Genomic DNA, 12,103 nt, shown 5'->3' with positions numbered 1-12,103 from the left:
ACTCCATTCGCCTTATATATTCTGTTTCAAGGTACTCCTCCGCGATGGCAGCTTGGTGGGGCCGTGCGTTGTCATCCATCAGGAGGAAGGTGGGACTCACTGCACCCCTGAAAAGGCGGACATACTGGTGAAAAATGATGTCTCGATACACCTGACCTGTTACAGTTCCTCTGTCAAAGACATGCAGGGGTGTACGTGCACCAATCATAATACCGCCTCACACCATCAAATCACGACCTCCAAACAGGTCCCTTTCGAAGACATTAAGGGGTTGGTATCTGGTTCCTGGTTCACGCCAGATGAAAACCCGGCGATAATCACTGTTCAGACTATACCAGGACTCGTCTTTGAACATAACCTGGGACTACTGTTGCAATGACCATGTACTGTGTTCATGACACCAGGCTTTACGGGCTGTCCTGTGACCAGGGGTCAGTGGAATGCACCTTGCAGGTCTCCGGGCGAATAAACCATGTCTGTTCAGTCACCTGTTGACAGTATATCTGGAGACAACTGTTCCAGTGGCTGTGGTAAGGTCCCGAGCAAGGCTACCTGCAGTACTCCGTGGCTGTCTGCGGGCACTGCTGGTGCGATATTGGTCTTCTTGTGGTGTTGTACACTGTGGACGTCCCGTACTGTAGCGCCTGGACACGTTTCCTGTCTGCTGGAATCGTTGACATACTCTTGACATCACATTTTGTGGCACACAGTGGGCCTATGCTATGACCTGCTGTGTTTGACCAGCCTCCAGTCGCCCTAGTATTCTACCCCTCATAACGTCATAATATGTCTTCTCTGAGCCATTTTCAACACATAGTCAACATTAGCACGTCTCTAAACGTCTGCACACTTACTCGCTGCACCGTACTCTGAGACGCACCAACACACCTCGGCTTTTGTGGACTGCTGCCAGCGGCACCATGCGACGACCGCAGGTCAAATGCACCGCATGGTCATACCCCAAGGTGATTTACCCCCGTAAACCGCCCACCAGATCCTTGTTTCACCATGTATCAGCATTATCCTAAATTTATGAGCATGAGTCTACCGCAATGGCATATTTTTATAGTGGAAAATTCCATCCACAATTCTACTCCTACAATTTTGTCAGTGGCTACTGAACACTGTTTACTTGCAAGTCTAGTGCACTTAACACCTGTTTCCATAGATTTATTACTTTACTTACTGGCCGAGTTAACGGAATATTACTGAGAAACCTTTCCAAAATTTAAAGTGTCGTTTTATAGTTTTGACCGTAAACAACTTTGTAGGTGCACATTTTGCATATCATTGCTTTTCAGCTGCCAGAAATTCCTGAATATGAGGTGCTTAACTTCTTCACTTACAAGCTCGAAAAAAATTTTAGAGCATTGACGTGGAGGGCCTACATGTTTTAATACAGCACCTCCTCGGCCCCCTTGTCCCTATAGGTTTTATGTTCCTTTCCCTCATTTCTCTTTTTCCTCGTTTGTTCCTGAATACCTCCATGTTTTACCTTCTCCCGAGCTTTCTGTCTGCTCCGCTGATCATTTGCTTCAGCTGTATCTGCTTGTAGAATGTCAAGACCTGATGCATCCTCGGAAGGATGCATTTTTGTGTTGTTCCTGTGAACCTATGAAATTTCAGATTTACAAGCTTTCTATTTTCCACACAAAAGTAAAATACACTGTCAGACAAGAAGAAAAAACGATGTAGCACGAAGGAATTCGCGAGAAGGGACGGAAATTGGTAGATGCGTTGTAGAACATGTACAGACAAAACAGTGATTACAATTTAAGAAAACTTGGATGATTTATTCAAGAGAAACAGCTTTACAAATTGAGTATATCAGCAATACATAGGTCCACCTCTGGGCCTTGTGCAAGCATTCATTAATCTCAAAATTGATAGAGCTGTTGGACGTCCTCCTGACGGATGTCATGCCAAATTCTATCCAATTGGCACGTTAGGTCGTCAAAAATCCGGGATGGTAGGAGCATCCTGCCCGTAAAGCTCCAGACGATCTTAGTTGGTCAAAGATCTAGCGACCTGCTGGACAAGGTAGGATTTGGCAAACACGAAGATAAGTAGTAGAAAATGCTTTCCGTGCTTCGGTGGGCATTATCTTGCTGAAATGTAAGCCCAGAACTGGGCGTAGAATATCGTCAACTTACCACTGTCCCGTAAGAGTGCAGCGGACGTGAGTCGTGCTTCGGTAGCTCAGATGGTAGAGCACTTGCCCGCGAAAGGCAAAGGTCCCGAGTTCGAGTCTCGGTCGGGCACACAGTTTTAATCTGCCAGGAAGTTTCATATCAGCGCACACTCCGCTGCAGAGTGAAAATCTCACTCTGCAAATGGATCCTGTTATATAAAGAAATGGCACCCCAGAACATCAAAATGGTTCAAATGGCTCTAAGCACCATGGGATTTAACATCTGAGGTCACCAGTCCCCTAGACTTAGAACTACTTAAACCTAATTAACCGAAGGACATCACACACATCCATGCCCGAGGCAGGATTCGAGCCTGCGACCGTAGCAGCAGCGCAGTTCCGGACTGAAGCGCCTAGAACCGCTCGGCCACAGCGGCCGGCCCAGAACATCACTCCTGGTTGTCAGGCCTTATGGTGGGGGACAATCAGGGTGGTCTGGGGCGTCGCCAGACACGTCTTCGGCCTGGAATCTCGTTGACTGAAGCGGAATTCTCTCCAGCGATGAGTCTCGCTGTCTGGAACCGCGCGACCGCTACGGTCGCAGGTTCGAGTCCTGCCTCGGGCATGCTTGTGGTGATGTCCTTATCTTAGTTAGGTTTAAGTAGTTGTAAGTTCTAGGGGACTGATGACCTTAGAAGTTAAGTCCCATAGTGCTCAGAGCCATTTGAACCATTTTGAGTCTCGCTTCGAACTGAGCCCCAGCGAACAACGAACACATGTCTGGCGACGCCCCTGATAACAGTGGGATACCGACTTGTCTCTCGCCGTATGGCCCGGCATCAGACAGTCATGGTCCGGGGTGCCACTTCTTTTCATAGCAGGATCACTTTGGTTGTCATCCGCCACACCCTTACAACACGTCGACGATATTCTACGCCGCATTCTTTTGCCCTTCATGACAAGCCATCCTGGGCTTACACTTCAGCAAGATAATGGCTGCCCGTGCACGGCGAGCGTTTTCTATTACTTGGCCAACAAGATCGCCGGATCTTCGACCGATTCAGAAGCTTTGGAGCATTATGAGCAGGCTCCTCCAACGATCAAGGGAGTCTGACAATCTAACACGCTAATTGGACAGAATTTGGCACGTTGTCAGTCAACGACAAACCATATAACTGCTTGTATAAGGGCCACAGGTGGGTAAACGTGTTATTGATTTGCACTTTCTCTTGAATAAATCATCCAGTTTTTCTGAAAATATAATCACTGTTTTGTCTGTATATGTAGTAGAACACGTTTACCGATTTCCATCCCTTTTCGGATAATTCTTTCGTGGTGTGTCGCTTTTTTTTCTTAGAGTGTACATCCATCGATAGCTAGTTAGTATTTGTTCCTTAACACGCTAATTAATATGCCAAATGTAAATATACACACAACACAGGCCTTACAGAATGTATAAATGCAAAAATAATGTGCGTAAGCAGGTAAATACATAACTGACTTTTGTTCATATGGGTTTCGAGGTATGGGTGCAGCTGTAGCTATTGCTTTATAAGAAACCAATGAAAATACCTCATTACAGCACTTCAGCAACGTTAAGGATGGCGTTTAATATGCCTGCCATCGCAGGGCAACATAAATGCACATAAACTATGGTAAGCCACGCGACTTAACATTGTTTATTTGCTTAAAGAAATGTATACATTTATCTGATTAGTAGCACCGTTCAAGAATGTACACAGGATGTTTATCAGAGTCATATGTGTCCACATTCTTACAGCTCGTTACTGAAAAACATTACGACCACCGCACACGTTACCGCTTTAAAGCAGCTCTGTTTGTGCCACTTACCACTATTTAGATGCACACGTCTTGCCAAAATCGTCAGTAGCTAGAAACTGAATATCGAGATAAAACCGCTATACCTGGGATTATAGTGGAACTATCAACTAATGAGGCTAAAGCACATCACTTACTACTTTTTAAATGCAATGAGTCAGTTTCCCGTCGACTGTCACTTACCACTGCTTACAGACGAAGTCTTCATTTCACCCTTAAAATATAAAGAGGTTTTTTCACTCTTGCTTATCCTTTCCCACATATTTTCTCTTAAATTATCGCCGAGCTCCTAGAGTAAGTAATGAACGTAAACTTTGACACGCTTCTTAACTCGATGTTCTAGTGCTCAGACAACTAAGATCCGGAAACTGTGCAGTTCGCATGATTCCCAGCTTTAGAAACAGGAAAATCAACATCTTATCATACAATGCCTGACAAGAAAAATGAAGCACCTAGAAGACATGGTCGGACGTCAATGTAGCTCCGTATACGTAAGCACTATCGGTGGCGGGTATGTAAGGAATTAGCGTTGAAGTTCCCTCTGACAGGTAAAACTTTAGTGTTGTTCCTGTTAAATGTCGTCACCAGGCCTGATACGGTATCTAAGGGCTGTGAGCAGCGTCAGATGCTGAGTGAACACTATGAAGGACACAGAGATGCAGCGTTGTCGCAGCGTTATCAGCATCTGACAAAGTGTGAATGGGAGCCTCGTTGTGGATCTCCATTTGGCCAGCAGGTCGAATACTACAATATACAAATTCGTGGGGCATTCGGATGTGACAGTGGCCCGTTGGTGGTCTGCTTGGATCGTAAAAATGGGAATATTCGTCGTCAAGATTTCGATCGACCACTTGTGACCACTACAAGGGAGGATCGACGTATTATAGGAAGAGCATATTGATTGTTCAGAGGTGAGGTGGGCAGTGAAAATGATACATGGTGTTGACCCACAATCGTCCTGCAGATCCTTCTCAGGGAGTTAGGAATTCTAACCTCACCTTCACAATATGTACATTTCTTAATGCAATTCTTCACAAATCTAGAACAGAATTAGAGAATATTGATATCCATTTATCCACTACTAGAAGAAAAAATGGTTCGTATTATTGTTTCCCGAAGCTGTCGGTAGGTCAGAACCGAGTTCAATTCGCAACCAGAAAAGTCTTTGATAATTTGCCCTACAACATAGAATGCCTGTCAGATAGCAAACTAAATTTTAAATTTAGTATCAAATCGTTTCTCTTGGATAACTCCTTCTCTTGTATAGAAAGACTTAATAATAAATCTGGTAGCATATGCAACTAAATAAATGAAGTGTGTCACTAGCTACGTGGAAACTACACTCCTGGAAATGGAAAAAAAAAAAACACATTGACACCGGTGTGTTAGACCCACCATACTTGCTCCGGACACTGCGAGAGGGCTGTACAAGCAATGATCACACGCACGGCACAGCGGACACACCAGGAACCGCGGTGTTGGCCGTCGAATGGCGCTAGCTGCGCAGCATTTGTGCACCGCCGCCGTCAGTGTCAGCCAGTTTGCCGTGGCATACGGAGCTCCATCGCAGTCTTTAACACTGGTAGCATGCCGCGACAGCGTGGACGTGAACCGTATGTGCAGTTGACGGACTTTGAGCGAGGGCGTATAGCGGGCATGCGGGAGGCCGGGTGGACGTACCGCCGAATTGCTCAACACGTGGGGCGTGAGGTCTCCACAGTACATCGATGTTGTCGCCAGTGGTCGGCGGAAGGTGCACGTGCCCGTCGACCTGGGACCGGACCGCAGCGACGCACGCATGCACGCCAAGACCGTAGGATCCTACGCAGTGCCGTAGGGGACCGCACCGCCACTTCCCAGCAAATTAGGGACACTGTTGCTCCTGGGGTATCGGCGAGGACCATTCGCAACCGTCTCCATGAAGCTGGGCTACGGTCCCGCACACCGTTAGGCCGTCTTCCGCTCACGCCCCAACATCGTGCAGCCCGCCTCCAGTGGTGTCGCGACAGGCGTGAATGGAGGGACGAATGGAGACGTGTCGTCTTCAGCGATGAGAGTCGCTTCTGCCTTGGTGCCAATGATGGTCGTATGCGTGTTTGGCGCCGTGCAGGTGAGCGCCACAAACAGGACTGCATACGACCGAGGCACACAGGGCCAACACCCGGCATCATGGTGTGGGGAGCGATCTCCTACACTGGCCGTACACCACTGGTGATCGTCGAGGGGACACTGAATAGTGCACGGTACATCCAAACCGTCATCGAACCCATCGTTCTACCATTCCTAGACCGGCAAGGGAACTTGCTGTTCCAACAGGACAATGCACGTCCGCATGTATCCCGTGCCACCCAACGTGCTCTAGAAGGTGTAAGTCAACTACCCTGGCCAGCAAGATCTCCGGATCTGTCCCCCATTGAGCATGTTTGGGACTGGATGAAGCGTCGTCTCACGCGGTCTGCACGTCCAGCACGAACGCTGGTCCAACTGAGGCGCCAGGTGGAAATGGCATGGCAAGCCGTTCCACAGGACTACATCCAGCATCTCTACGATCGTCTCCATGGGAGAATAGCAGCCTGCATTGCTGCGAAAGGTGGATATACACTGTACTAGTGCCGACATTGTGCATGCTCTGTTGCCTGTGTCTATGTGCCTGTGGTTCTGTCAGTGTAATCATGTGATGTATCTGACCCCAGGAATGTGTCAATAAAGTTTCCCCTTCCTGGGACAATGAATTCACGGTGTTCTTATTTCAATTTCCAGGAGTGTATTAAAGGCTGATATCTTCTGTCTTATTAAACTTAAAGCAAATAGTAACATATTTATGATCAACAATTTTCAAATAACAAGTGGTTCGCATGTAGCCCCTAGCGACTCGAAGCAGATCATTTTGATAAAAATCGTGTAACTGCTCTATGGAACATGTAAATAACTCGATGATGACGACTCTGAAAATCAGTTACAGTATTTTCAACTCTATCATCACAGTAAATGCAGTACGCAGAAGAACTTTATCCTTTATGGTAATAGTGGTGGTAGTGCAACAGGTAAGCCAAGGCCCATTTGATAAAAGAAACGATATTTTGATAACCACGGACGTGTACGCCCTACCACTTTATTTCCTTTTTATTTCGCTTTTGTGTAGAGTTTGCTAATTAATTAACAAATTGGAAAGATTGACTTGCTTTGAGACGGACGAGGAATCGAGGAACTGTGTAGAATAACTGTCCAGTGCACTATACGAAGAAATGTAGAAAATTATTATTTTATTACACGTTCATATTACAGTAGTTTATACATTTGTGTAACAGACGACACGTATCCACAAATGCGCTTCGAATATAAGAGTAAATTGATTTCGTCCACGTTACTTGTTAAAAAATGGCTATAGATAAATAACTGCGCACCAAAGTGGTATCAAACCTCACATACTTGGCTTTCGTTGGCAAAACTCTTAGCATCCAGTCTGGAACTACCACTAACCTTGTGGCTAAGCCACTCCTTATTTCTTTTACTGCAAGGGTGCTACCCAAGCAAAGTATTCAGGAGATGGTGCTGGTACAATGACACATTGACTTGTTTCATGATACCTAGAGAGCTCAGTTAGGTCAATACTGTTGCTCGTCCAGCTACGGAACACCGTTTCTCAAATCGCCCACCAGCAACAAAAGTTTTAGGAACCGCGTGAAGCATAAGCTGAAGTCGCCCCCTTCAGGGTTGAAACCGAATGCCATCTTGGTCACTGCAAAGGACCACATTAATTTTAGACTCAGTGGCCTACAGAAGAGTTTGCACCCCTATATCTGATCCTTTACGACATTTTAAATTACCACCAGGAGCGTCTGTATTCACAAAGGGGTCTAAAAAGGGGGACTCCGTTGGCTACTCTATTGTTTCTTCTGATCATGTCTTCAAGATGTGGTTACCTCTTGAATCCTCTCTATGGGATACCAAAGTATACGGGACCTTAGGGGCAATGGAGCAGATAAGATTTGTTGCGACTGCTAAATTTCTTTTCTGTTCCGACTCGCCGAGTGTCCTTAATTGTCTACGACACTTGTAACCCACCCTTGTGCCCAACAGATAAAACAGTCCAAAATATCCAGAACACCCTTCTCTACCATAAAAAAGGCTGAGGAAGGAGGTGTTTATCTGCGGGGTTCCAGGGCACATGCGGTCCTTCTCACTCGTATTCACATAGGACACAGTACCGTGACGCATAGCTTCTTGGTCCAGCGAGAGGACCCTCAGATGTGTAATTCTTGTGCCGTAGAGATCGCAGTGCGCCACGTTTTAGTAGACTGTCTTTTACATAAAGACAAGAGGATAAATTTGTCCTCAGTTTTAACCAACAAAGACACGAGTATGGCACGACTCCAAGGTTCTGTGAAACAGACCTGTTTCCAGAAATTTCAGGGAGAAGTTTTTAACGTGTAACTGATCGGCCAACCACGGAGCCATATGTAATTCTGTTAGCTTTTCTTATTTTATTTGTGTTTTAGTTGACAAATTTACAACATCTGATCACATTTATACTACAACAGAGGGCGTGACATAGTATGGTTGTGAGGGTGACAGTGCATTAAAATGGGAGAGAATGAGTAAATTTTTTTTAAATGTACTCTTATTTGTTTCATAACATTTTAGACTTTTTAAACACACTGATTTCTACTAATTTTCGTAGGGACGCTGAGAACCTCACCATTGAACACTCATAAATCACACACACATGCACACACACATGCAGGCGCATGCATGAGGTACAGTCAAGTTACACGTTCAGTTATATTGTCGAACCGTCAATATACTGACCGTCTTATGTCAACTAGAAATATTCACGACCAGTATTGGTAACTCTCAAACTATTCTCAGTATTATCAATACATACTGAACTTGTGAGGTCAGATATTGATAGTTTGACAATATTCTCCATTCAGTTGTAACAGAGCTTCATAAACCAGCCACATGGCATTTTTTGGGTTTGTTGATATTACACAACTAAACTTCAAGCATTCCTATGACCTGCCTGTCGCCAGAAACTTCGAGGTTTCTCCTAAACTCTTGTCGTTAGCGACTCATCTCTCATCAACATAATTTTGTTCTCTATTTTATTACGTATCAGCATCAATAATTTCTTGTAGGATGTAGGACTTATCCGAAAAGAGTTTACGAAATCTTTCAGGGGCGTAATTCTGATTTCATTTAGTACGTTAACGTGCGACAAGTCGCTCCTCTTTTTTCCGCTACTTTCTGACCAAGTTCCTCTTTTTAGTTATTTTCTGTTGTTACAGTTAAAGTGTTGCACCACACAATTTCTTCTCAGTGTTCGAAATCACCTTGCCAATTGACAGTTTATTGATGGTATACAGGTAACCTCGATATATTAAAGGTCTCACAGACTGGCACTGTCAAGTGTTGAACCTGTGCAGGTCCTTTTAGAAACTCTGATCTGGCATAAAACATTCTTACCATTGAGAATTTACAAGGTGATGCATAGCACGCCATTAATTAATTCTCTGTTGCTCCATCAAATTCTGCTAACCCTGCTCTCCGACTAATCACACAATCACAGAAGGAAATCAATTTTACTTGTTCCACCCTCAGAATTACTTCACCAGCTCGTCCTGCTGCCAGCGTGGGATAGTATCCTCTTGAAGCGAGCCCGTTGGGATACTGAATTTCCTTTCTGACTGTTGCAGATGTACGCACGTCTTGACTGCGTGACCGCGCGCACGCGGCTGCTGGACGGGAAGACGTACCTGCCACTCTACGTGGACGTGGAGGCACCTCCGGCCAAGACTAGCACGCTTCCGGTCAAGTTCGTCGCGCCTCCAGAGAACACAGCCAAACCTTCAGCGGGCTGAGCACCGACGAGAGCGCCGCCTGTCCGCTGCTCCCAGAAGCAGCGCCCTCTGGTCACGTGACGTCAGAACTGCACCCAGCGGGACTTCCCCGCGGTCGCATCTTCCGAGCCCACGTCTGCTCCGCGACCTGTGTGCACTCTGAAGTCGCCGCACTTGCTTGTGAGCTACACGAATCTCTGCACTCCGCCAGAACAGAGGTGTTCAGCGTGCTACAGATTTCCATCAAACTTTGAGGAGCGTAATGAAGAAACAATAAAAAAATTCTACAGTTCACAGAAAATCTAGAATAACAATATGGCCCACTGACAATAAGGACAGCAAAATTTCCACAGTAAAGAAGTATATTGTTGGTGATTTGATGAGACGTAGCTCAAGGAACGAGGAAGGAGAAGATGTCGAAACCATTCTTTCTTTGTAGCACTTTGGTTCGTCTAGTATGTCAACAATGAAACAGTGATTGTTCAATCAATAAATTTTTGCAGAATTACTCAACCTCCAAAGTATGAGTGACAGAGAAGCCAGATGGAGTATCTGTGCTCATATTTTGTACATAACGAAATGTACTGGATAACCAATGTTGGACATGATACAGGACATACTCATTATTTTTGAAGATGATAGTAATAAAAAAGCAGCTATGGAAAACAACATGAATAGAACTGTACCTGAGAAAGTTATCAGACACTGATATTATTTTGTTATAAAAAAACCAAAGTAGTTAACAAGACACAATTCAAAATTCTACATCGAACTGGATTACTGCGTCAGCCAACTAAAAATCTGGGCACAGCGTGAAACAATGACTCAATAGCGATGCGCCTCAGTAGTATCGTTTTTTCCCTCTTTCACCAGGATTCACTGAATATGTTTTTTCGAAGAGTTCAATACCTATCCGAGACGAATTCCGTATTGAGCTGGAGAGGTGAAGTGGCTTTGTTTCTTAAAATGAGTACCTTATATTAAACGCATTGGTTGTTAATGCTAGTCAGTAGTTGTAACGGTAACAACAACCTCTCAGTATTTCAAATAGCGTTTAGCAGAAGAAAATAGTTGAAGATGAGAATGGTGCGATAGAAGGGGAAAGACTCATGTTTCATGTCAGTCAAGCTTGTGCTTTCAGCATCAATATAACTCTGTAACGTTACTCCTAGAACTTCCCATACTATACCTGCCTATTGCAAATCAAATTAAATATCAAGAATGCTGTCTGGTTTCTCTGCAATCCTTTTTGCCCCACATTACATCCATTTTACACAACGTTTACAGGGAAATTCCAAGGTATATGTCTGAATATACATGGTGAAGCAAAAGCTTGTACAACAGTTCTGACATTCTTCGTATTCTGATAGTAATTTAGTCTGTAAGTGTAGATTTCTGTATTATCTTTAAAATGAAATATACTTAAAAATGTGCTACTGGTTACCTATACCCACATATTTGTCTCTTCTATTGTTTAACGGAGACTATTATTTGAACCAGTTCAACACATTATTCAAAAAAAATATTTCCATCATGTGATGTGGAAGTTGTACATAGATAAAATTCCTTACGGAGCCATTTGTCTTATATATTCTGCTCCTAAATGTATATACGTGTGTTCTGTATTTGATTCCAGTGGTTGCAGAAATTAACGCTTACCACATTTGTATAAATGTGTGAATAAATAAAGTTTATGAACATATGAAACTGTTTTATACCTTACTTTTACGCTTTGTATGCTTCGTTCCCAACAGAAAAATTTAAGAAAGAACCCCGCTTCTAATTGCAGATGCTTACTGTCGGGTAAAAATCGTAGAGGGAGACCAAGAGATGAATACACCAAGCAGATTAAGAAGGATGTAGGTTGCAGTAGGTACAGGGACATGCAGAAGCTTGCACAGGATAGAGTAGGATGGAGAGCTGCGTCAAACCAGTCTCAGGACTGAAGACCACAACAACAACAACAAACTGTCAGTTATGTCCAGGTACTTCGGCTTCGTGTCGAGAGACGAATCCAAAAGTACACTTCGTGATATGTAAGCTGTAAACCGTTTATAAGTGTTTTTGTACAATGGCAGAAAACATATCACTAAACCTTGGGAAATATATTCGTGGTGTCCACCTGCACAGTCATGTGTTTATGAATTCCGTTGATCGAAAATACTTTACTTCACCCAAAATGGTTTCGGCAAGATTTTGTAACAACAAATACCCAAACCATCATTCTACGAGTCTCTACGCATGATACAGAATAGGAACGAAAATTATCTCTCTCTCTCTCTCTTACACAGAC

The 12,103-nt window shown here is 44.2% G+C and overlaps 1 protein-coding gene across 1 annotated transcript in view; it reads left to right on the top strand.

Moving 5' to 3' along the window:
- LOC126235120 (uncharacterized) overlaps positions 1 to 11,418 on the top strand; it is a 54,814-nt gene extending 43,396 nt beyond the window's left edge. Inside the window, exon 3 of the mRNA XM_049943857.1 lies at positions 9,667 to 11,418. Within this exon, the coding sequence (XP_049799814.1) occupies positions 9,667 to 9,831 (165 nt within the window). The 3' untranslated portion in view covers positions 9,832 to 11,418. The remainder of the gene's footprint in view (positions 1 to 9,666) is intronic.
- Positions 11,419 to 12,103: the final 685 nt, after the last annotated feature.

Source organism: Schistocerca nitens, chromosome 1, assembly GCF_023898315.1.
Source record: "Schistocerca nitens isolate TAMUIC-IGC-003100 chromosome 1, iqSchNite1.1, whole genome shotgun sequence".
Classification (NCBI taxonomy): Eukaryota; Metazoa; Arthropoda; class Insecta; order Orthoptera; family Acrididae; genus Schistocerca; species Schistocerca nitens.
This window is presented reverse-complemented; position numbering and strand designations above follow the sequence as displayed.